The 27,425-nt window shown below is 35.4% G+C and overlaps 1 protein-coding gene across 2 annotated transcripts in view; it reads right to left on the bottom strand.

The window, feature by feature from the left end:
• Positions 1 to 2,678: 2,678 nt before the first annotated feature.
• The window catches only part of LOC131034889 (uncharacterized), a 61,201-nt gene continuing 36,454 nt past the window's right edge, over positions 2,679 to 27,425 (bottom strand). The window contains exons 4-7 of one of the 2 annotated variants that reach the window (XM_057966497.2): positions 4,962 to 5,141; positions 4,749 to 4,845; positions 4,279 to 4,405; positions 2,679 to 3,057 (exon numbers count right to left, since the gene is read on the bottom strand). In XM_057966497.2, the coding sequence (XP_057822480.2) occupies positions 4,283 to 4,405; positions 4,749 to 4,845; positions 4,962 to 5,141 (400 nt within the window). In that variant the 3' untranslated portion in view covers positions 2,679 to 3,057; positions 4,279 to 4,282. Of the gene's footprint in view, positions 3,058 to 3,180; positions 3,297 to 4,278; positions 4,406 to 4,748; positions 4,846 to 4,961; positions 5,142 to 27,425 lie in introns of those variants that run through there. The other variant, XM_057966498.2, reaches the window with a different exon arrangement.

The raw sequence follows: 27,425 nt of genomic DNA, 5'->3' as shown, positions 1-27,425 counted from the left end.
TTTCTTCCTAGTCTCCATCTCTACATCATCCTACTTCTCTTAATCTTCTTCCAACCTTCATAATATATATATTATCCTTCATTCCTCCCTCCTATCATTTGTTAATATTATTCCATCTATTTCGAGAGCACATCCATGTTCTTCCAGCTTGCATGTCCTCTTGAGGGAGCATCATCATCTCATCATTTGATTCAATCCCAAAAAGTAAATCAACATTTTGAATTCAAAATATCTAAACATTGAAATATCACTTCAAATCCAATCATCCAATCAATCAATAAATTCAATCGATCTCATCAATTCAACTAATTAACCCTTAAACCTTTACACTAGCAACATTATCTTTCATTAATGTCAACACATCGTATGTCCATATCCACCTTATTTCTAATGGCATTGCATCTTCTAGTCGTAATGCCATTTCAAACAAGGGTAAAATACAATCGTTGAAATCATGTAAGCACTAATTTCCATAATATCATCTCATGTTAACAATTAATATTTTTACCACCTCTTAATATTAGCCTAAGTCAATTACTTTATCACAACTAAACTCATCAAATAATATTTATTGTTTACTTAATTTAATTATAATTATAATATTCTCAATTAAATTAATTTAAATCTTAAATAACATCTCATGGATTAACTATCCAATCAAAATAATTAATATTTAGTTCACTAATCATATCCATTCACATACCAATCAATTTGAGTAACTCAAGATCTTGACTAACCCATGTTACAAATTAATTAATAAATCATATAATTATCAACTCACCAATCAAATGAGTTGCTATATAATCATATCCATCCAATTAGCAAATTAATTGTCACCTCTACCCCTCACACCCACCATTTATGGATTCAACTCATTATCCAAGATTAAGTACCTCCATTTATAAAATGAAGATTAATCTTAAATATAAATCATTTGAATTCAACAAGTCAATGTTGTCGCATTCAGAAACAAAAATCAAACATCGCAAATCATTTGAACACATTTACTCCATCCACGATTGACCATAAAGAGAGGTAAAAATTTGTTCAAAACAGGAGAAGAATTACATCAAAAGAAGGCAAACCACCCAACCAAGAGAAGACTACACAGGAGAAAGTTGTCCCCTATCTTCAATAGACCAACCCTCCATAAAACCATAAGCCCATTTAGCAAGACAATCAGCCACCCCATTCCATTCTCTGGGAATGTGAATGAAAGTGATCGACTCAAAGAAGATACAGAACGAAAGAATCTGTCGAATAATAATCTGAAGCTGCCAACTAACACCATCAAAGTTTTGTTGATTCAACAAAGTCACCATGATCTGTGAATCAGATTCCACTACAATCTATTGTCAGTGAAGAGAACAACAACGCTTCACCACAACCAAAATAGCAAGAGCCTTCATATAATTATTCGTGTAAAACCCTTTGTAGATAAACAAACCAAAAAAAAAAAAGAAACTCGACTTGCCCGGAACTATCACGCTCCACACCACCAATACCAACATGTCCCGGATTACCCTTAGAAAACCCATCAGTATTAATTTTGAAAACACGATGATGAAGAGGGTTCCAATGACCCACTCTAGAAATATTTCGTAAAGGATGACGACACATGTTTCTCATAACATGTTGAGTCGTCTGCAGACCAAGAACAAAAGCATCCCCCTGAACAAGGAAATTAAGTTGGCTACAAATATCAATCTCCCCAAGAGCAAGACCTCCGGCAAAGTCACACTTAGCCAAAACAGTTTCCCGAAGTGAATGAAGAATTTTCCACCACACATGTAGAATAACTAACCTAGTACCCTAGAAAATTCGACAATTCCTCTCCAACCAGATGTGTCAAAAAATAAAAGAGGGTCCTAAAGACCAAGAAACCTGAAGAAACTAGATGCGAACAAGACCCTGGCCCCCTTGGTCCCAAAATTCAGCAAGAGAAGAAACATTATGGTTTGCATTAGTTTTACATTTGTTATTCCATACAGATTGTTGTTGGGCTTATTTGGAAGGTGAGATTTGCAATTTCATTTGGAATTTGACGGTTATTGTTTTATTCTCCTTTTCATCTGTCTGATTTTACACCTCACTCCTCATCTTAAGAAAACGATAGCTGTTTGACATGAACAGAAGATAAATATTAAATACAAAATTCAAATTATTATACTAATATTCTATTTAACCAGATAACCCCTATTTTCATTATCGTTAATGTATTCCACCGTATGAAAAGAGCACATGATTCCAAACCTGGAAATAAATAATATATATGCAGGAACACCACTGACTCGTTTAGATGATACTTTTGTTGTGTACTAGTTCCAATGTTCGAGACAGTACTATAATTGTGCATTCATATGGGTGAGTTATTAATAAGTGATGTGCATGTTTAATATGAAAAGCAATCTTTCTTCTCGTCTTGGTTGCATGATGGTATTACCAATGCCGTCTCTGGCGACAGTGTGGGAAGTTTATTCGGTGCCAGTTCTCATTCTTTCATGCAGAATATATATACACTTACCTGTTATGATATAAAAGCTGTTATCTAGTCTGTTGTCCTCCAATTTCCAGTAACTTCTAAGTGAACAATGGATGGTATAATATATGAACAATAAATGTTTAATGATTTTGCAATTTATATACGCTTGCATTTGTGCATTATTATTTCTATGATGTAAAATAAAATATCTTCATTTTCATCCAGCTGATTCTCTGAGTATTCCAGATGGAACATATATAAGGGCTCAATAACACATTGTATAACGTTTAGTTAGCAAAACCATGCCTTTCAGCAGGCACTGTTAGTGACACTTCTACGACAAGCTTTAAAGACTCTGATAAGCAAAGCCGAATACTCAATAGGCCACAACAATGCCGCGATAAATCAATTGAGAAATCTAGCTTTTTCTAAACAAATATTTCAAATCAAATTATAGAATACAAAAGATGTTGAATGATTCTGAAACAAAATCTGAGAAGAAACTGGAGTAATTGGAGTTTTGATCCAAAATACAAGTCCCTTCAGGCTTCAATGGAAAAGCTATCCATAATTACCTGAATCATCCAAAACATCAGGCATCGTCAACTAATTTGTCAAGTTGAAAACTTGCCAAAAAATGCATAAGCAACAAGCAAACAAGAATTACATTTTTTTAGAACTACCTTCACTCGGTAGTGTAACATGCAGGCAGACAGCAAACTGTAGCAACGGCTACAAAGCACAATTAACATCTAACTTGCAGCTAAGAAAGCATGTAGCAATAATCTAGAACATGGCATCTCGCATCTGACATCTTCAAAATGGCAGATTAAAGCAATTTAGATACTATGAACAAAGCCATATTGCAGATAAAAACAAACAAAAAACCCTTAAAATAAATTTGACAGCGAATGTCAGAGATATCTTAATTACATCTTACCCAAACAACACTAATAGATTTCAATCTTGCGATGCCTATCTGATTTATGTCACAAATCCAATATAGGTATCTCAGTATTGATATTTCTTGGCATCTTTTAGATAGATATCTATTCTAGTAGACCAGTATTTTCTTAAACAATAGGAACCCCTAAAACCCTACCCAAAAGATTGACAGATATCCTTGGCATTTTTTAGATAGATGTACTTTAGATATGTAAGCTAGTAGACCACTAGTTTCTTTTACAATAGGAACCCCTAAAAACCTACCCAAAATAGTCAGGGCAGAGTGATGCAAAACTGCTAAATTATATTCAAATCTTGGAATTGAAACAGTACTAAAAACAATGCAAAAGTCACAAGATCAATCGTTTTAAACTGGGCTATTTAAAAACCATCTTAATCCAGGATCATCTCAGGGAGCTCACATGCGATTTATTCAACCACTAAAGATTGAATTAACTTACCAAAACAAAATAAGTGGCAGACAAGAAATGGCCTTCTCTAGCAATACTAAGGAAATTAATACTATAAGGTCCACGATGCACGTGTGCATGAGAGAAACCTGAATTCTATATACCTGCTATGGATAAGAAGGGAGGAACCATACTATGCTAATATATGCAGGTCTTACATACCCTAATCCCTCCAGATTTGAATGTGTGCCTCCTCAGTGGATACACATGCGGTTACCATCAGACATTCTCAGGCTATTAAATCAAAGAACAAAGAAGAAACTTAACTTTTGGAGAACATGTAAACTAACTCTCCACAGAACGGACACTTTCCTTGGGGATTCCCAATGCATAATTATATAACAGCTTATCCAGAATTCAATATTGAAATTATTTACTTACTATATTAACGGAATTCTTCATGATAATAATCTTCATCTTCTTCATCACTAAAGATGGCACTGTAGAAAACATATGGGTGATCTAACATCTCTTTCAAACTCAAATGCCCATCTTTATCTGCATCAGCCTGTCATGGAATATGACATATGGCATAAGAACCATGACAAAGGAAAATCATATAAATAAAGTCCACTCAACACTAAGAACCAAATTAAAACACACCAAAAGAACTAATACAATGAGAGTATGTAATACTGAATAAAAGCTCAACATGTGAAATCAAAAGTTCTTATTGATAGCGCAAAAGCTTCAACTTGTGAATTTTCTATGTTCATAATTAAAGATGCACATACACATTCAATGTTATTTTCTGCTTATTTCGAGAGAATAACTACAATTGTGTTTGCTTCAAACACAATGACAAAAAAAGAAAAAAAAAAAAAGAAAACTATAAACCATCAATTTCTTACCTGCATTATCATGTAATCTGCTTGCTGCTTTGCATAGTATTCTTCTCCTGGATGTAGTCTATTGATCATAGGCTGCAACTCCATGTACGTCAAAAACCTAGTCAAAATATTCAAGCATGAATATTGCTGAAAGTCAATTACAACATCTCAGAGAACAAAATGCTGTATAAATATTATATCCTCCATGACAAACACTAGTTATCAAAAGCATACCCATCACTGTCTCTGTCAAGCTCTAAAAATAATTTCTTTGCTGCTGCTTCTCTTATGGGTTCATGGCCATGAACATGAGTCTCATTAGAAATGTCTTCATCATAATTTCTTATAAGATCATATAACCCATGATAGAATTCTTTGAAATTGAGCCTCCCATCTTTATCACTATCACGCTCCCTGTAGTAAAATAAAATATAGAAAACGGTTATAGATCAGTACATTAGAAAATAGAATATACATCATGAAATTGCCACCTCTTATCAACAGATATAAATCAAAGACCAATAAATGCCATAGCATATTCTTTATTTAATTTCCGCCATATGCAAACACACAAACACATCAATACACTTACCATACTACAGAACGCTTAATAGAATGGTTGCTTCAAGTCTTGGACACCAGATGAAAGAACAATAAAAAAACATTATATATACATATATTATATATATGTGTTGGTGTAAATAATTATTCATCATGAATATTATTACACTTTACTTAAGTTTACTTAGGAAATGCATTTCATAGTAGTTTGGGTATGAGACACTTGGGTGTTTGTGCCACATTGGGATAGTGTGTGTAGGAGAATTTCCACCTTTTATGGTGTGATCTTGTTGTTACACTCCACATTCAGTGGACGATCCACCTCATGTGGAATATTATATTATTTCTCCTACCTACCCACACCTATTTCCTACCTACCCTTGTTTCTTATTGAGCCACATGTCATGTTTGTGTGCTCACATATCCATATAGACTTGCCTATATAAGCAGGCTCATATTCATTGTATGTATCGATTGATGATCCAGTTGATCAGTATTTTCATCTTGATAGAATACAGTTTATTTCTATCATATATTTTGTCTCTCTTATTTGTGCTTTCCATTGCCTCTTGATCTTGGCAAAATATCACATGGTATCAGAGCCATTAGAGTGTCATTGGTTTGCTAATTGAGAGAAATTTGATGTTATTTGGGGTTGTGTATTTTGGAGTTTTCTATTGCAGGTTACTAGTGAAGCTTGATGGGTCAAATCTGAGGTTACCATTGGATTGAGGAGGACCAAGAAAGTTAGTTTTGCCTTTTGTTTCATCCAAATCGGGCTTCGGAGGCCAAATCTAGAGGCATTTGAAGTTTGACGTTGCGGCGGAAATTTTCCAGAAATTATAATTTTGCAGGCATTTTTCAAATAGCGATATCTCACTCATCCGGACTCGTTTTTCCAAAAAGTTTTTTTTGTTTTGGGGTAGAATTTCGTGATCTGTACAGTGGTCTAGGAGTTTTCTGATTTTTGGATACAGGTTTTTTCGGAAATCGTGAAATCCCGATTTTTACAACTTTGAAGGCTCCATTTGGGCTCATATGGACTCCTTTTCAGGTGTCGTTTCTTTTGAAAGTGCATATTTTTTCATCTACTTTCATAATTTGCCATCTATTTGCAGTAATTTTAAGTAGAAATTGTACTTTCTATATTTGGCCATTTTTGGCATATTTGGTACTCGCATTTTGCTTGGATCTCAGTTTAGATCACTAGCAGTATTTGTTGAAATCTCTTAGATCTCATTTTGAGAAGTTGTAAATTGAAATCAGAAGTCCACTTTGCCTTGTTTTGCAAGTGGCCCATTGTATACGCACTAAGTATAAAGTGCCAAAATCACCATTTTGGGGGGATTTCTTAATTGAGTATTTTAGGGGGGTGTCTTGTGTGATTGTGCCTCTCTCTATCTTGTGTTTTTTTCATTTTGGTGCTATGGGTTCTCCTAAATTTCCACTTTTAACTCTTCATAATTATGCATCATGGAAAATTAAGGCATGGAGTAAACTAATGGAAAAATGACTCATTCATTATGTAAATGAAACTATTACAGCACCACTTGATCCTAAGGTTGATCCTAATGCTCAAATTGAATGGCTTACTAAAAATGCTATGGCACTTGGAACTCTTAGAAAGTATGTATCAGATGACCTCATTTTTCACATTGATAAGTGTACAACAATTAAAGAGGCTTGGGATATTTTTCAAAAATTGTATGGTCAAGTTGATGAGATTAAGGGCTACAAGCTTGATAGTGAACTCACAACTTTGGATCCCAAGGATTTTGATACAATCCAAGATTATGTCACAAAAGCAACTGAGTTAAGAGCAAAGCTAAAGGATTGTGGAATTGACAAAAAGGATGCTCAATTGGTTTATAACTTGTTGGACAAGCTTCCTTCAGAGTATGCAGCCTTTGTGTCTAGCTTTCACACCCATAGGTTAGCTCAAGGTTCCTCATACACTTCTCCCTCATTTGATTCATTCACAGAGATGTTGATACTTGAGCAATCTAAGTTGACCACGATGGGGATTCTCAAATCTTCAAAGTCACAAGCTTTGGTGGCTAATAAAGGGAATCAAAGTAATCAAGGAAAAGGCAAGAATCAAAAGCAACCTAAGTCTAAACCACAACAAGATGGAGCACAATCTTCCTCTCCACAACAAGGTGATTCACCATTCTCACCTAAGAGGAAATCATATAAGGACAATCTTTTTTGTGCATATAGCAAGAAGTCAGGACATGATGAACATCATTGTTATAAGAAGGATATTGATGAGTTGAAGAATCTTCTTGAGAAGAATAGAATCAACCTACCTTCTAGAATGTCTACATCGGCTTCTTCTTCCAAGGATAAAGAAAAGGATCACTCTTTTGGGACAGATAAAGGAAAGGGACAAGCTCTTTGTGCTACTACAACTCATGATTCAGGGAGATGGCTTCTAGATTCAGGGGCTTCTCACATGTGACCCCGTTCTTGAGCCTTGCATTTCATCTCCTTCTATTGATATCACACCACCTATTGCACCTGATGATGCAGCTAGTGCGACAGTTTTGCCTTCTTATGATTCAGTGCAGCAGGATATTTCATGTCTTCTAGATTTAGTTGATTGGGATGCCTACTTGACAGACATTGCAGGTTTGTTTGTGGACTCCTACATTGCAGATTTGGGAGATACCATTCATGACATTCATCTTCTCTTTGATGAAGATGATTCTTCTTTGATTGTTGGGAGGGATCACTCTGACCCTCTTGTGCATTCTCTACAGGATCAATCTTTAGAGGTTGACATGATTGTGGATACTTTTGTACAACACTTGGAGGAGGTCTCTTTATCTTTTGAGGAGACATATGAGTCTTTGGATATTGTTCTACATTCATCTCCACTAGATCTTGGAGTGCCTTTTTCAGCAGTGTGGCACAATTTACCACCTTTGGAGGGGGTTACTTTCAGCATCGACATGGGGACAGTTGAGCAGTTTTCAAAGATTCCTTTCATCATGAGTATTTTTCCTACATCTTCCTTTCATGGTTGGGGAGACTTTTTGGATACACCTTTGGTTTAGTTTCTTCCTAAGGGGAGGAATGTGGTTCGACATTCATGGAGCAGTTTCTTCATTCATCTTCGAGCTTCTATCACTGGTGCAGATTTCAGATTGAGGGGGGGCTTCCTAGTCTCTCTTCTTCTTCTCTCATATGGGGGGGACTTTTTCCTCACATGGGGTTTTGTCCTTCACATTCTTCTATGAGAGTTCTTTGTATCTAGTTTGCATCTCTCTTTTGGGGAAGGGTTTTTTCCCATTGGGTTTTTCTCTCTTTCCCCACTTTGTGAGAGATTTCCTTGCATTGGTTTTCATGCATTTGCATTTGTACATGGGTATCTAGCATGGCCTCGTAGCCGGGACCCATCTTGCATTGCTTAGTTGCATTGTAAACTTAAGTGCATTCCCCTAAGTTGCACTTAAGAGGGGGTGTTGGTGTAAATAATTATTCATCATGGATATTATTACACTTTACTTAAGTTTACTTAGGAAATGCATTTCATAGTAGTTTGGGTATGAGACACTTGGGTGTTTGTGCCACATTGGGATAGTGTGTGTAGGAGAATTTCCACCTTTTATGGTGTGATCTTCTTGTTACACTCCACATTCAGTGGGTGATCCACCTCATGTGGAATATTATATTATTTTTCCTACCTACCCACACCTATTTCCTACCTACCCTTGTTTCTTATTAAGCCACATGTCATGTTTGTGTGCTCACATATCCATATAGCCTTGCCTATATAAGCAGGGTCATATTCATTGTATGTATCGATTGATGATCCAGTTGATCAGTATTTCATCTTGATAGAATACAGTTTATTTCTATCATATATTTTGTCTCTCTTATTTGTGCTTTCCATTGCCTCTTGATCTTGGCAAAATCTCACAATATGATACACACACTCACACATGTAACAGCAATTAGTCATGACAGCAGTGCCAGCAGCAATGCAGGCTCCTGCAGACATTGTCCAGCATTATTTTACCAGTCCAATGTATATCTCTCTCTCTCTCTCTCTCTCTCTCTCTCTCTCTCTCTCTCTCTAAAAATGTACCACTTACCAATGTAAAATAAATAACACTTAAGTATTGACAAAGCTAGGGGTTCTCTCTCTCTCTAAAATGTACCACTTTCTTGTGTAAAATATATCACACATTAAAGCATTGATAAAGATAACGGATCAACTACATACAAGCCAACAAACAAAGCGAAGCTCTTGAAGTTGATGGTCAAAAAGGAGGAAGATAGTTAATTAATAAGATTGACCCAGGATTAATTAATTCCTACAAATTAATCAACCAACAAATTAACTATGGAATCTAATCAGAAAACTTATTAGCCAGGGAATCCCTTATTATTCAGTGTATGTAATGTTTATCAACTGTAGTAATCTGGTAAAGACACTGAATTTTCAAATTTCCAAACCCCCTTGGGTATGACCATGGGAGTGTGTATATGTTTACAAGGATTACAAGTTTTGGACATAGGAACTATAAGTAACTTATTAATTGCATATATGATATATATTATATTATAAACTTGTTGATTGCCGGTCCTTCATGACAGTAAAGATTCTGTGTTATATACTTCACAGACCCTCTAACTAACTGCAATCACTGCATATATACTCTAATTATACTTATTTTCAAGTGATTTGTTTCCCGCTCATACTGTCCTTTTCTTGTCCGATTCCTGCATATTACAACATGAAATTCTTATGGGTGGGTATGGTACATACCGTGGATAGCTACAGTCCTACAACTGATGATATAGATGGGATTACAGTCCTCCATGATCCAACTTCCAAATATCTGTCTTCTGTAAGCAAAATGGCTGGGTAAAGAATTTAATTTAATTGGCCTATATAAGTTCTCGTATTCAAAGAGCAGGGTCTTGTGACAGGAGGCTTTCTTAATAGATGCTAAGCAAGTTGGCCAGGGTGTAAGATTTAAATCTCAATTAATACAAAAGAGAACAAATTGAAATTAGCAATAACTCAATACTTGGAAAACATTACAAGAGATAGAAAAGCTTCAGGAAACGACCTGTAATAGAACTATTTGAAAAATGGATCATATGGTATTGTCCAAAAACGTCAATTTTTCAAAATATGTTATAACAGGTCTTTCACAGAAGCTTCACTTGGCATGATCCGAATGGTCAATTTTTACAATATTTTATCAAAGGCATTTCCACAATTTTTACAATATTTTATCAAAGGCATTTCCATAAAGCGTTGGCTATATTCTATTTTTTTCCCTATTAATATCACTTGTGTAAAAACACTGACTATAATACATCTATTGAAATTCAATAGACCACTAAATAGTAAAAATAAAAATTGGGTTTGATCCATAATGATTTATGTAATCCATTCCAAACTACAACACTTCGACATGCTAAATACTTAATAACATTAACTGATGGTTTCACAAGAACGACTTGGAAGTATTTATCAAGACCAAGTGAGAGATGGTTCAAAGTCAAAAGAAAAAAGTGCAGATACTGAAACTTACACAATTACTGTAGTACTGAATTAATTCAGATGATTTCAAAATCTGAAAAGATCATGGCATTCAGTTAATCATACTTTTCACAACAAAATGAAACTTCCCACTCTTGTTGTAATGGAAGGATACATGTCAAAATCTAAAAATGTCTTGAATGCTATCTAGGGACAACCTTTCAAGTTTCAACACAGCTATTTACTTTAACAGAGTGCCAACAAGGGTTCCGTGATGTCACCCCAAACAAAATCTTGCAATGATACAATAGCTCTTTATTGTCTTTATTTGTTAGATGCATTGAAGATGCTTATGCATCTGGTTAAAAAGCCAGCATATATATACAAAGTAAAAAAGCAAAAATGAATGTTTGTTATGGGTAGTTAGCCATGTGAGGCTTTAGGCTTTGGGATCAATTAAAGAAAGACGCTGACATAAGGAGGCATATCTTGTTTTATGAGTTTCATAGTGGGGAAGTCATTGTACCTTGTGATGCCCAAGGCAAATGTGAGTCAACTATTGAAGATATGAAACAAGAGAGCACTGACATGGTATCTAGAATGTGGAAAGAGTAATTCTTCTTTCACATCATTGTCTTATAAAAGAAACTTCCATGGAGAAACTTCCAAACCTTGAAATTCATAAATCTCAATGTTTTATTCGTAGTTACCAGTAGACTGGCTCTGGTACTGAGACAGGACACATTGATGGATACCAGCACACTATTTTTTTTATTAGAAAAAAGGGTGATGGGTACATCACCAAATGTGTGTGTGCGTGTATGTGAAAATTGCAATACTCCTAATAGGGAATATTGTTCTGAATGGTTATAAAAACTCATTTCATTAGCTATTAACAGGCAGGCATTGGCAAAAGTGAATTAAAGAAAAAATTGGTTCCAAATTCATCATTATGTCCATTGTGAACAACAAATGAAATGCAAAACATGAATCAGAATACACCACTGCATTTTCATTAATGAAAATAATAAATATAACTAAAAATTAAAAACCAACTATCAGACTGCAGACTGCTGTTATTCTGTTAACAGCCACTTCGTCAATCATAGTCCTCATTGCATGCACTCAGACTGCAGAGTGTTGTTCCTCACTCTTCCTTCCACACTCATCACTCTTAAATCAGATATGTTTTCCGTTTACAGACTATGATACTGAATGTTGGCAATAAAACAGTCACAGTATGCCTTTCAAACTTTTCTAAGGTTTTTTTAATTAAGGTAATCCAAAAAATCAGACCAAGTAGACATTTACTTAAGGTCTTGGTTATGATTGAGAGAGCACTTCCTCTCTGCTTCAGTCATAGAGCTCAATTAAGATATATTTCCATGTGTAGAAAATCCTAGTTGCTGTGCCAGAGGATCCTAGTTGCTGCACAAGATCCCAGTTGCTGTGCAAGGTCATAGTTGCTATGCAACAAGAACATATAGCTACATAAGATTCTCTCTTGGCTGCACAAGCAAACTATGGTGGCAAAAATAAATATGTAGTGGGCTTACGAGTGGAAGGAATTGCTACAGGTGATGTTGCAAGTGACTATCTTCTATTCATATCGGCAGGCAGTTATCAGATTGATATCAGTGGAACAGTTTCTCTATCAGTGGCCATTAAAGATGAGCGGGGAGACATTTGACCTTCCCATGTGAGAGAGGAAAACGGTTAGCCGGTTCTTGGTGATTATTTGGTTGCCAGGGGAGCTATTAAAATATAACAGTTGGACTTCCAAGTGAGGACCACAAGAAGACACGGAGAAGAGAACTGTAGAAGGGGCAGTTGGCACTCTGGTTCCACACTGATTGTTAGTAGAAGATGCATCTTCTAGGTTTCTAGCCACTGTGGCAGAAGAGCACTGACAAGGCAAATGTTACTACTTCATTTTAATACATTTCAGAGGTCATAACCTGAGAGGAGCAGAGATGAAGGTTGTATCAGCTAGGTTGATAATAGAGAGCACCAATTGATGCTTTGTGTCTCTTTTTGACACTTTTCCATAGTAGTTGTAAAGGATATTTACAGGTTTTGATATGGTCCAGATTGAATCAGTAACCAACTCAGTCCATGAGGGACAGTTAAAACTACATTCTAGAATCTACTGAGTTCATTGCTGGAGTTTTCTCACCATATTGGATTTCACCAGGTCAAACAATTTTGTCGTGGTGTTTGTTGTGAATGTTCTTGCTTCTTTTTGTTTTATTTATGAGTAAGTAGAGCATTCCCTTAGCTTACATTTGAGTTTGTATAGTAATGCAAAGGCTAAGCATGTGAGGGTGCAGATTTGTGCAATGTTAAGTGGTTGAAGAAATTCCGTCATTTCTACTAGTATGTTGCATACTGACGTTTGGGTTTGGTGTAACATGGTGCTAGGACTATCTGTTGTTGATGAGCAACAGTGCTGAGTATCCACCCTTATTTATGGATCAAAAGGTTTTAATATTCACTTTTTAGGGTTCTTTAGGAGATGTGAGGAGGAGGGCAGGACATCTCATGTCACTGGATACATCTCCATACCAATCTCTAGTACTAGACATGCATCCTAATCTCAGAGATGCATCCTTATAGGCTAAGTCACAAGGTTCGGATTCGAGTTCGAGTTCGGCAATAATAAAATTCGGATGAATCAGCAAGGGTAAAAAATTCGAAAAAAAAATCGCCTTATATATGTGTTAAATTTAAAATAATACAATATTATATCAAATATAATATTTTTGTTAAATTTACTTTAAATATGTTAAAAATTTAGTTTATTTGTTAAATTTTATATATAAATAGTTTAAAATCTTAATTGACTATTTCAAAATATGACAATTTAATGTATTAAATGTTAATATTAAAAAATAAAAACTATAAAAATAAACTATGCCAATATTAACTTTAATAATAGTAAATAATTTTTTTAATAGCATTTTAATTTAACTAAAAGAATACTTTACATTTGTAGAGTTATAAACATATATTATTAAAAATTTATAATACATCATTAAATTTTATAGATGAAAATTTAAAAAAAAACTTGAAAAAAAAATATAACAAATAAATATTAAAATTTTAATAACAATTTAATGTAAATATATAAGATTTGATATTATGAACATATATTGTTAAAAATTAAATGCTTGATATAATTATATAGATGAAAGAAAAACTATGAAAGAAATAAATAATAGAAAAAAACCCTAAAATAAAATTTGCAGCCTGCTTGGATGCCCAATGGCCACAGAAAAGCTCACCACTCAAGAGAACTAGAAGAAAAGGCATGCATGAGCCGAAGGAGAAATGCAGAAGAATGAAAAGATTTGGACGGCCGACCGTGAAAATGGATGGTGCCGTGAAACAAACCTTGATGGATCAACGATGCTTTGCTCTTAGCAATGGCTCGATCTCCATTCCTCAAAAATTTGAAACATGCCCTTTCTACCTTCAACTCAAAGATATTCACATTCCAGAAATATGCTCAGAATTCATATGCACCGCAATTTTGAACAAAGCTCTCCATGCCTTATGGTTTTCTTCTGTTGTGAATCCATATTCTTTTATAAGAAAAACAACTCGAAAGCCAAAAAACACTTTCCAAAAACCTAAAAAATGCTTTCCGAAAATATATTTTAATACAAAACATATCCAACTTATAATGGTACGAATGCTAAGTGAATTTTACACAAAAGTTTGAAGTTAGCCAAAATTCGAATTCCATGCTTGAAATTTGGTGAATCTTGTGAAAGTTTAAATGAACATTGGTTTTGTTCCTATTTCTCATCCTCGTCCTCTCCAAAGACACATTCCAAACTTTGAAATTCAAAAAAAATCAATCTCAATGAAGTTGTGCAAACAAGAATTATTAGCAAACCAAGGTAAAATTATATGTCAAACAGGTGATAAACAATGTCATAGAGAAACTAAAGATCCACCCAGTGGAAATAAACCATGAAGATGAATACAATGATATCTAAAAGAAAGAAACTTAGGATCAAGTGAAGCTTGCTTTCAACAAAAAGGCAATAGAGTTTCAACAGTCCTTGCACCACAATTTCTTTTGAAATGCATCAAACAAATGTTAAGAGTGTCTTTCTCCATGCATTCTTGATGAGGGAATCTACACAAGCAACTTAAAAGTACATGTTGGGAAGGATAATTTTGTTGGTAGGATTAACAAGGCCTTGTATGGGTTAAGATATGTTTGTGGAAGGATTAACGAGGCCATCTATGGGTTAAGACAAAAACCAAGGGCATGGTAATCTTACACTGGCTTATACTTCATCTAGCATAGTCTAGTTGAATGCAAATCTGATCACAATTTGTATTTGATGATTTTATTATTCCTAAAAGCAACGCTAGCATGATCAACTCTCAAAAAGGAAACTTAGTGAAGTTTTTGAGATGTCCAATCTTGGCTTTTTGAATTCTCACCTTGGTTGGATATGAAGACTGGATGACTTTTAGGTGGAACTAGTAAAAATAAAACCAAAGGAAACACTTCTGAACACTTGAAATACAACAAAACATTCCAGAATGGGCACCTCTCCATAGAGTAAAGATAAATGTGTTGCATAAAGCTACAAACACTTCCCCAAGCATCTCTTTATTACATTGGCAGAAATTTTCTGTAATGGGATTGGAACAAAGACACCATCCACTACACCAAGTGTTCCCATTGCCAATGCAACTAAAGCTCAAACTTCATAATGTAAATATCCAATTCAGACCAGGCATTAGCCAAGCTAGCCTTGACTACATCATATGATCCTCGTGAAGAAGTGAAATTCTATTCAAGTAATGTATATGTTAAGATACCCCACATAATCAGTTAGTTACTACATCACTGTTGCTTTTAGTTCCAGTACTTAATTAGCTGCCATTGGTCTTTAACTCAAATGGACAGATGCCTAAATGATGACAAACCTTGACCACAATGTGTTGATGATCCACCAAGCAATCTTTTAGTATAACATAGATCCTTCAGGGCGCCTTTCCCATATACACTATGGTATGGACAATCTCTGTCAATGACCTCTGCTATATGAACATAGTCCTTTCAGCTAGTTCTTTAGTTCTTGATACCTGCATTTAACCTTTTTGCTGGCAGTAGTTTTATGGAAATTGCAGTCTCCTACCTCAACGAGAATTTCAGCCCTTACTCTCCTTGCCCTCTTTGTATCCAATATTTTAGCTTGATTTGTTTTAAATGTCTTATTGGTTCTTTTGATCCTCACAGTGCCTTGCCTTAGCCAAGTCTCAAGATTGCAAAATAAATCAGCTTAGTTCAATTGTAATCCACTAAGAAAATAAACAACTTTTTCCTTCTAACTTTTCACTTCAGCTTTAATTTATAATCTTCTATGGTCATGGAACCTTGTTAAAAATGGTAGAACTCATTTGCTTTAAGCTCAAAGTAATATTTGGACAAGTATTCTCTTTCAAGATGCCTTCTAAGTTATTTTTAAACTTTAATCATCTTCCTCAACTCCCTTCATGTCTCGTGGAATACCTACAACTGTTGACTCTATCAAATCGTACAAAATTTTATTGAGATAAAGTTCAAAGCATTCAACCCTGAGGTCTATTGCTTCTACTTCACTTCCAATAGCATTCTCATCAAGGCCAAAAAATTATACATTCTAAATTTTCAACTACATCTTTCTCGTGAGGTTCATCTAAAACTTCTACCAAGAAGAGGATACCAATAGCAAGTTTCAACTTCTTTGGTGGTACATCCCAATCCATGTTTTGGTAGGAGGATGATTTATGAGCCTTCTTTCTCCCTCTCCATAACTCCATTTTGTTGTCTGATTTGGATTTTCTATTCTCTTTCCATTTGCTACTAAACTAAACTTTAATAATTCTGCAGCTGTTCTTGCATTACTCACATGGTTTCAAATGTGAACCCATCATTTTAGTAGTTGTCCTTTCCAACATTACAGCTAGTGACAAGTCCTTCCCTCAAGTGAAATTAGCAACTCTTCAACTCCCTGAGCTTCTCTCAGTTCTACCCATCTTCGAATGATAGTCAAAATCATGTAGATCCAAATCCACAAACATCAGCCCTTGTTAAGCTCCAAAGTTTTAAATGTCCAAGTCCAAAAGCATGTTAAAGGTTTGACACTCAATTCCATTACAATCAAATATACTAAAAACAAGTGATACTTTTGATATTGGGGACAAACAATGATATTTTTAGATGATAGCCAATACTGCAAGGTGTTCTAGACAAACATCTAAAATCTCTCAAATAAAGGGAAGTGAATCAAGTTGCTATTAATAGCTGACAGTGGTGAGTAACGACCCATCCAAGCCATAAAATAAAACTCTCACTTCCCTCCCCCCTCCCATCCCCACATGTTTGTACAACAAAATGGTACAAAAGAACATATATTGAAACTTCTCAAGGAATCAAAGATAGCAATCTAAAAATATAGATGCTGGAAAGTTGAAAATGTCACTGCCAGTGGCACTAGATTACTCAAACCACTGAAGTCTAGTGCATCCTGGTACAATCTGGTACAACTACATCCCACTAAAATATGGCTTCTCTCCATCAAAAAATTGCTTGGAGCTTTAATTTGCATTGCTTAACTGCTGAAACTATAGTTTCTGACATTAGACTGTGATGATAATGTTAATGCATAATAGCTTCGGTAAGATAAATGATTGAATGAGAGATAAATGAAGTCTCTCATTCAATCATTTATCATATCGATAACTATGATAAAACCATCAAGCAATTGAATCATCCTTGATAGTCATTCTATATTTGTATATGACCAAACTATTGATTAAATCATACTATGCATATTTCTCATGTTCATTTATCTAATGAATCTTGTATCTAGATGAATATCAATCTAACATAATGATGACTCTGATTAATATATTATCGGATTGCATTAGATCGAATTGCATTAGATCAGGTTGCATATTATATTGGGTTGCATATTATATCGGGGTGCATATAGTATATATCAAATGCATATCGGGTAGTGTTATGTTAGTCACCGATAGTTATCGGTGTGTTAGTCTACACCGATAGTTATCAGTTGTCAAGGCTAACACACCGATAACTATCGGCTGTTAGCATTGACAGCCACCGATATACCATCGGGTGGTAGCGATTGGTTAACACTGATAATTATCGGTTACACTCCACACCGATTGACATTTACGTAACATGCAGTTTATTAGTATTAACAATAAGACACGATCAAGTAATGTCTTGATCGGTCATGACCGATCAAGGCATTGCTTGACCGTGCCTTGTTTGTCATATACTTACAGTAAGTGGCATTTGTGAGATAGGACATAGAAAATATTAAATGCTCCTCTCATTTGCCACAAGCAAGAAGATAGTTAGACATATACAATAAGAACGTAATAATACATATCAGATAATAGAAATATATCTTGCATATTGAATTGAGAATTGAACAACTTTTACATGGTATCAGAGCTAGGTTAAATCGAACCTGAGGCTGTTCAATTTTGTGGAAAATTCAAACAAGCATATATTCAACATCAAAATTCTTCTAATGGGTACCATCGTCAGATTTGTTGAAACAATCAGACAACTACTCGTCTAGGTCGGAACTTCTTTGAGTGTGGTGATTTGAATATCCCGATTTCCTATTCTAATGCAATTTGGATATTAAAGGAGATCGACACTACTCTCAGGGAATCAACTGCAGTTTGCACATTAAGAGCCAAGTTCTTTGTGATCACGAGGGAGCGATTCTATGTGAATTAAACAAGGCAATAAGGAAGGTTGCAAGTTAAAGTTTGATGGCGGATATGTATCTCTAAATGTCCATAAGATCACAGGAGTAACCAATGCACTCTGGATGAACACCTGTTCACAGTACCTTGTTATTATCAGACAACAACGACTGCTGTTTTTGCAGAGGCGATGACATAGTACATACACCCCATGAACACAGTTACGGATACAGTTGTGCTACAAAGATGATAGAGTATGTAGCGTCAAAATGCGAGAGAGATGATCTTCCATGTTCCAAGCAGACACTGCAAAGCAATGCAATATGGAAGAGCAACAACCAAATCGGAAATTATGATCTTCTAAACAAACTTCTAATCATTGTAGCTGGTAGCCATACTCCTAGTCGGTTGGAAAAGAAGGCAGGACATGTTATATTGGCAGTAATGAGTTTATTAGATTGTGGAGCTCGGGTTGGATCAGTCTAATTAATAGATAATGCATTGACAACCCTAGATATTGTAAGGTGTATCTGTTATAAAAGTTGTAGGACTTTTTGCTGGAGGAATGCGATGGAGGAAAACAGTTGATAAAATACTCCAAACAAATATGAAGATAGAGAGACTCCTCTTCATCCTGTTTTCTCGGCAGGGTCACACAAATACGTTTCATTTGCTTTTGAGAAGGAAGCTAAAGTAGACGTTCAAGATGACCGGAATTAGACACCTCTAGACGATGCAATTACATGTAGACAAGATGCAGTCACAAATGTCTTTATGAAACTAGAGCAAATTGCCGAAGTAATAAATAAAAAATAAAAAAATTTGATCAACAACGAAAGTTCAAGGGAGGCGGCAAGATCTCAATCTGACATAAATCTGATGGATTAGAGCGACATAAGAAGCAACGATCTTACTGTAGACAAAACCAATTTGATGCTCTCTTTCATAGCATGTACAAATTTGCAGAGAAGGGTCTTCATTTGAATGCATGGCTGGGAAGATTACAGAGGAAGATCGATGCCACATTGATACTGCTGAGTGTCCTGTGCGTGGCATATGGGCTCAACATCTCACAGATCCGGGTTATGTCAGATGAACACAACAACTAAAGGTATGTGTATCAAAGAGCAACCATCAAATGAGATCTAAATCTTCAAGTGCAAAGAATCAGGAATGAACAATTGCTGGATTGCGAGGAAGACTAATAAACAAAGAGATAAGTAATCCATGTTTGATTAATGATCATGATTTTCATACGTAGTTATTAATTCATGCAATTACATTATGTGTGTTATTTGTGAATCAACATTGTCAGTAGGTGTTCGCACAGGACAAGCTACATTTGAATATCTTGTTTCAATTTCTTCAACGTACTATGAGAAACTTGCCCCTTACTTGCAGGACATCTTTAGAATCACAACAAAAACAATTAAAAGTGATAAAGAGCTTGTTGCTTCTTAGGCTATAAGTTTTTGAAGTACTACTTGTGATGAAGAATGCAGGAAGAATATGGAGGGGACTTTAGTGGAGATTCTGCGATTTTGCATTCCCATCTATAAACAAGTATTTGCCTACAAAAGTGCAACAATCCATGAGGAAGCAATGTTGACCATAGGGGCTCTTGTTTATGCTATTAGTGATGAATTTGCTAAGTACATGCCAAGAGTTCTATAAGTCATGTTTTGCAAGTGATCTTTCGAGATAAAGAAAGGACAGACCAAGAAGCATAAGAGATTTCATTCAAGGGAGAATGAACTCAATGCTGGCAGTCATAGGACTGAGTGATGACGGTAAGTATTTATCGAAGAAGAAAGAACCCATATAGTTTGTCCTTGCGGTCTAATTCTTTAGACAAGGAAATTAGATGGTTGATATCAGATTCAGACGGAGTCTAACATTTCATCAAAAGCAACCTTAGACAAGGAGGTCAGATGGTTGATATCAGATTCAGAGGGAGTCTAATATTTCATCAGAAGCAACCTTAGACAAGGAGGTCAGATGGTTGATATCAGATTCAGAGGGAGTCTAACATTTCATCAGAAGCAACCTTAGACAAGGAGGTCAGAAGGTTGATATCAGGTTCAAAGGGAGCCACACCATCATGAAAATATGCTAAATGCATTCTTCTTTGTGAGAGATAAGTTTGAGGAGCAAGCCCTTGTTAATACACTCTTCTCTATGAGGGAGAAGTTTGAGGTGAAGACCCTTGATCCACCCTTTGGGAGTAGTCATGGTGAACGTCATGATGAGATGAAAACATCACGTTGAGCAACTCTGTGATGGGCACTTGTGTTCATATGCATTCTCATACATGGGAGTAGCCATGATGGATGTCATCATGTTGAGTACCGTGATGAATCGTGTTCCACTCTCTAGGAGTAAGCCATGGTGGATGTCATTTCATGACTATATTATTAACAAGGATTCCTCCCTAGCTAAGAGGGAGTGTTGATGTTGTAGTGGCCACCCTTGTGAAGAGACAGATGGTGTCATTGAGGATCGACCCCTTGTGAAAGGGTGCCTCCCTCATATATATAGAAGATGCAAACTCATTCTTTGATCCATTCAATTTATGTGAAGAGCAGTTTATATATTAGTTAGAGCAAATCGATCCTCTGAAGAAGGCCAATTAGATTTGCTCTTGAGAAATTTGCTTCAAGAAGTGAAGCAACATATATTGGGCCCGTATCTTGCATTATTGCTAGACATATTTGATATATAAAGAAGACATTTTTATGCTGGGTGTTTTTCCCTCGAGTAGGAGGGTTTTCCCTTGGAGATCAAACTGCAGATATTCTGACCAAACCTCTTTCAGAGTGAAGGTTGATCACTTCAGAAAAGGTTTAGGTATGATAGAAAGGTAATTTGCTTTGCAATTTGTATTTGCATGTTTAATGTGTAAACTTCTTTGTCATGACAGGACATTTTTGGATTTTATCCCCTGGGTTCATATCTAAGCGGTGACGATATCTAAAGATAATGAACACTTGTATGGAAACATTATAAGGTGATGATCATATAATGTCCAAACCAGTTATCATGGTGGATCTCTGGTGGATCATGGATGAAGCCATGATTGTGTTGTGGTAAAACATTCATATGAAATGTTAATGCACATACCACAACTTGGATAAGATGAGAATTTAAATCTTTCTCATATGATTATCCTTAAGTATTGCCTGTTTAGGCAATACTGATATCACGTGCATAGGTGATATCCTGTCATCACAAGATTGATGTGATGGACATTTGTATCATGTGTCTAGGTGATACTTCATATCATGTGATTAGGTGATATAACATTTGTATAAAATGTTAGTGCACTTATCACAACTAGGATAAGGTGAGAAATTAAGCTTTCTCATATGATTATCCTTAAGTATTGCATGTAGGCAATACTGATATCACATCCTTAGGTGATATCCTATCAATCACAAGATTGATGTGATGAACTTCAGGATCACATGTTTAGGTGATGCTACATACCAAATGATTAGATGGTATGATTCTCATGAATGACTAAAATGACTACTATCAATTAAATTATGATAATTGAATATATTGTCTACATTCATCTTACCTAGCTAAGAGGGAGTGTTAATGCATAATAGCTTCGGTAAGATAAATGATTGAATGAGAGATAAATGAAGTCTCTCATTCAATCATTTATCATATCGATAACTATGATAAAACCATCAAGCAATTGAATCATCCTTGATAGTCATTCTATATTTGTATATGACCAAACTATTGATTAAATCATACTATGCATATTTCTCATGTTCATTTATCTAATGAATCTTGTATCTAGATGAATATCGATCTAACATAATGATGACTCTGATTAATATATTATCGGATTGCATTAGATCGAATTGCATTAGATCAGGTTGCATATTATATTGGGTTGCATATTATATCGGGGTGCATATAGTATATATCAAATGCATATCGGGTAGTGTTATGTTAGTCACCGATAGTTATCGGTGTGTTAGTCTACACCGATAGTTATCAGTTGTCAAGGCTAACACACCGATAACTATCGGCTGTTAGCATTGACAGCCACCGATATACTATCGGGTGGTAGCGATTGGTTAACACTGATAATTATCGGTTACACTCCACACCGATTGACATTTACGTAACATGCAGTTTATTAGTATTAACAATAAGACACGATCAAGTAATGTCTTGATCGGTCATGACCGATCAAGGCATTGCTTGATCGTGCCTTGTTTGTCATATACTTATAGTAAGTGGCATTCGTGAGATAGGACATAGAAAATATTAAATGCTCCTCTCATTTGCCACAAGCAAGAAGATAGTTAGACATATACAATAAGAACGTAATAATACATATCAGATAATAGAAATATATCTTGCATATTGAATTGAGAATTGAACAACTTTTACAGATAAGAGTGTAACACCGACAAACTCAAAAGTCATAGCGTAGCTAGCTTCCATGCGGTTGTCTCCTGCATCTCCTTGAGTTCACATCTGATCCCAACAACAACTTCCCTGCAATAACTCCTGACAATCTTGAATGATAATTGTGCTGGGCATCCTTGGATGGAATGGCTAAACAATCACTCCAATGGCACTGTTGGGTACAAGATTTAGATTGAAGGGTGTTTGGCTTGGAAGGATATTCTGGACTACTTTGGTCTTTATGCCCAACATTGTTGTCAGTCAAGATCTTTATACTGGTGCCAGCTACAAACAGATCAATGTGATTTTGGAATATTTTTTGGCCCATAGAACATGCTTCACTAAAATAGCTGTGATGCACTACTTTGCATTAATGTATTGGGAAAGAGAATAATAAACTTTATCGAATAAGAAAAAAGAGCACTCTGCTGCCACAGAATGGAGAACAAATCAATTAATATCCCTGAAATTTACACGAATCTCTCAGAAAGAAGTGAAATATACCAATTATTTATGCCAGAATAGTTGGTTCCAACAGTTCCATTGAGATGGTTGATGTTGGAAGGAGCAGTTGCAACTCAATCTACCATAGGTCTTATGATAGTAGCCTCAATAACAGTTTAAAGAAACTTCAAGATGCCCAGGCAGGAGTATTAATTTGTCATGTGGCCTGTATGTTTTGTAAAAATGAGAATAACCAACAAGTCATGTGATCTGTACAATTTGAAAAAATGGGAATAACCAACAAGTATCTGGCTTCCAAAAAAAAAAAAATCTATAGTATTAATAACTCAAAATATCAAGGTAATCTCTTCCCTTTGTTAAGTCACAGATACATATAAAACTGTCAGTGACTTTCCCTTCAACATTGGATCCACTTGAGTATCTCCTTTAAATACATCACCAAATACAGCAAAAATCAAAAGAAAGCAACAGAGTTCCGTATAAAGCTACATCAGCCTCTAATCATCTTAGACACAGAAATCAAAAATTAATATTGTAAAGAGTAAATGAAACCTATCTTATTGGGCCCAATGAGTTAACAATCTTCTAATATGCCTTTGGGCAACTTGTTGGCAATCTAGACCAGAAGATGTTGACTATTCCTACATCTTAACATGTGTATAGAAAAGGACTATGCCTCTTCCTATATGCATTGACTCATTGTAATTCTATTATTTTATAATTTATTTATCGAGTATCTTGTGTTTGGATGCATCAGAACTGTAAAAACATTCTCCATATAAAAGTGTTATGTTAATCTACTGCAAGTGTGGAGTTTTCTTTTCTTTCAGACATGGGACCTTGCACTTAGATCTCACAAGGTACCAGAAAATAGGGATTAAACCACCCAAATTTTAATCTTTTACAAGCACCTGGCACACAACGGCTCAATAGTGCAGGATGGTGTTTGTATGCATTTCAGCATTCAATATAGGTCACTTTTATAATAAGAAGAGATTTAGAGAATTAGTTGGACAAGAGAAAATATTTTGTGGTGGATTTAGGGTTCTTGCAACTTTAGAGAGTAGCAGCTTTATTTTGAATCAAATATTCAAAATCCTAGGAATATGTCATTAAGGGGTTATGTTTCTCGAAAATTTCCAAGTTTCAGATTATTAGGCTCACTCAGCCAAGTAAAATTTAGCAGCTGACTGACTGACACAGACCATCAAGCAAAAATTTAATGGCCAGTCGACTGGTACATTATAGCAGCAAGTGTAAATTTGACAGTCATTTGATCATCAATAGACAGATTTGAGACTTAACACTCCCAAGGCCATAATTTTCTTGTGTAAGCTCCACTTGACTATCATTTGAACACTTTCAAAGCACTTTCAAGCTAAAGACAATGGTAGAGAAGAGTTGAGTGGGAGGTTGCTCTGGCAAATGAGTACAACTCCTCCGTGAAAAATCAGAGTTGGAAGCATGTATCTTATCCTGAGGAAAAGAATATTGTATAATGAAAGAACATTTTCAAGACAAAGTTCACATTGGATGGATCAGTTAGAGCTTAAAGGTATTTAGCAAGACTAGTAGCCAAGAGATATTATATTAAAAAGGGGCACTAATATTGGAAGAACTATGCTACATTGTACAAAAAAGAACCAGTATGCACTGGTGTTTATTTAGCAGCCATCTTTGGATGGAAGAAGCACCAAATGGATGTGAAATTTTTGTTCCACATTGGCGACCTTCAACAAAAGATATATATGAAGCCATTAGGTTTTAACTCTTGACCAATACGGTGAGCCTTAACTTGCTTGAAGTCAATCTAGGAATTGAAGCAGACACCCTAACAGTAGAATGAGAAGATAGACTGATTTTTCTGATTGTGGTGTTTCATGTGGATGCTCGATTTCTTTTTTAAATATAGTTGTGGGTTCTATAGGGGCCCACGTCAAAAGAGATTACAATAGAGCTAAAAGCCAATATATCTATCTATGATAATACAAACTATCATATAGCAGCCAATTTTTAGATGTACAATCAAAAACCAAACTACAAAGGAACAGGGACTGCTGCAGCCCCATCAGCTCTATCAACTATCATCACGCCTGCTTCAATAAAATCTTCTTGAAACACTCAACCAAACCCTCATTGGCAAGTGAAGGGACCATGAACAAGTTCAAAATCTTAAGATTAAGATTTCTTAGTAGCACCCTGGAATTACCAAGATAAAGATATAATTCCAGACAAAATCTCAACACCTTCCACAAAATTGACAGATGAAGCCTCACTTTCTCCATTCTCACACCATGCAAAACCAAGCATTGCATGGCACTTGGGCTCTTGCTTTTGTGTTTGGTACATTTGATAAATGCTTGCATCTGTCATCTTATTTATTGATTGGGGGAATACATTACCAAGATTATAATGCCATCCATCTAAGAAGCTGAGTCTGAGAAAATATTATATCAAAATTCACCAAGAATTTGCAACCATTTACAGGGGATCACATCATCATGATTGAATCAACACAGGAATCATTACTAGCAGGGTATACATAATATTGTTATCATGCCAATCAGTCTACCCTAGTACTAGAACATGAAATTTGCACTCCACATACACATCAGATGTGGATATCTATTTATTTACAAAAGGAAGATCAAAGTTAGATTTAAGATAATGCTCCTGTAAAAGAAACATTGAATCATATTTTGGGGTAAAGTTCTCAAGCAAATTTAGATAGTCATAATTTCTTAGTGTTTCTCTAAATTTCAAGGCTGTGGTGATATGTTTTGGGGACAGCAATTTTTTTCCCAAATTTTGGGTACAGTAGGGGGAAATATTTGAAAAAATATTATCATTCATGTAAACACTAAACAGTATGAATAAAACAAGCTGAAATTTATATGAAGTTAGAAAATTTGACAATCGACTGATCCAATGATCAATGATTAGCATCTATAGTGTAGTATTGATATTTATTATTTTATTCATCAAGTCCAAGATAAAAAGGTAAAAAGTAATACTGACATGCAAAATTTAATGACTAATATAAATCATTGTCCAATGCATATGACATTGAATGTTCCTCATTACTGGAATTGTTAGACTCGTCTACCTCTTATATGTGGCCCCCAACTAACCCCATATTTGCAGCCCAATTCTTATCAATCTGTGTTGGTTCCTCAAGCACCTCGTCTTCTCTCTTGGTGACTGCAAATGAGCATGGCCTAAGGTTTTTCAGGTGGGGAGCCTTGCAGGGCCCTCTTAAGATTTAGGTCTAAGGTACGCCTCTCTATTTTTTATTTTTGTGAATATAAATTTAATATTATTTTTCGCTGTTGAGGTTGTGTTGATGTGTCTTTTGTACACGACCAAACACAGAATAAAATACCCAGAGGTATCTTATCCTCTCTTGAATAAAGTTCCCAAATGCTGAAGATTTCACAGAAGGATCAATCGGAGAAACTCCTAGGTTCTGTTATGTAGGTTCTCTACTCGTGGATAAGCACCAGTGGTCGTTGTGTTTGCTGTTTTACAAGGGGCCTTACGTACTTTCTGGGAAAGCTTGTTCTTGCAACTACTTCTCAATGAGGAACTGAATTCTCCTAGTACTAACTGATGTTTCAAAAAAAGGTAAAAGATAAGGGTTTTAAGGAGGCGATATTAAACTAATCCTAGGAATGACTAAATGAGGATTGGTCTTAGCAAAACTCTACCAATTTCAGTATTGCCACAAGATTACAACTCTACTAGAATTGGTGCGATCTATTAAGGGGATTCAATGATTTTCAAATCATCAATGGGATAGGTACTATCACTAAGATACATATCAATATCTCCAATAATGATTGAACTCTTAAACAATCTTAATATCTCCAGTTGACCACACAAGCCGTGCTTACAATCCGTAAGGAGCTACTGGTTTGGACTATGAGTTTTGCCAAAGATCAAACACAACATTCGTCCTTCAATCTAATTCTAAAACTTAA

Source organism: Cryptomeria japonica, chromosome 10 (genome assembly GCF_030272615.1).
Source record: "Cryptomeria japonica chromosome 10, Sugi_1.0, whole genome shotgun sequence".
Taxonomy (NCBI): Eukaryota; Viridiplantae; Streptophyta; class Pinopsida; order Cupressales; family Cupressaceae; genus Cryptomeria; species Cryptomeria japonica.
Note: the sequence above shows the minus strand (reverse complement) of the source record. Positions and strands in the feature narration are given on the sequence as shown.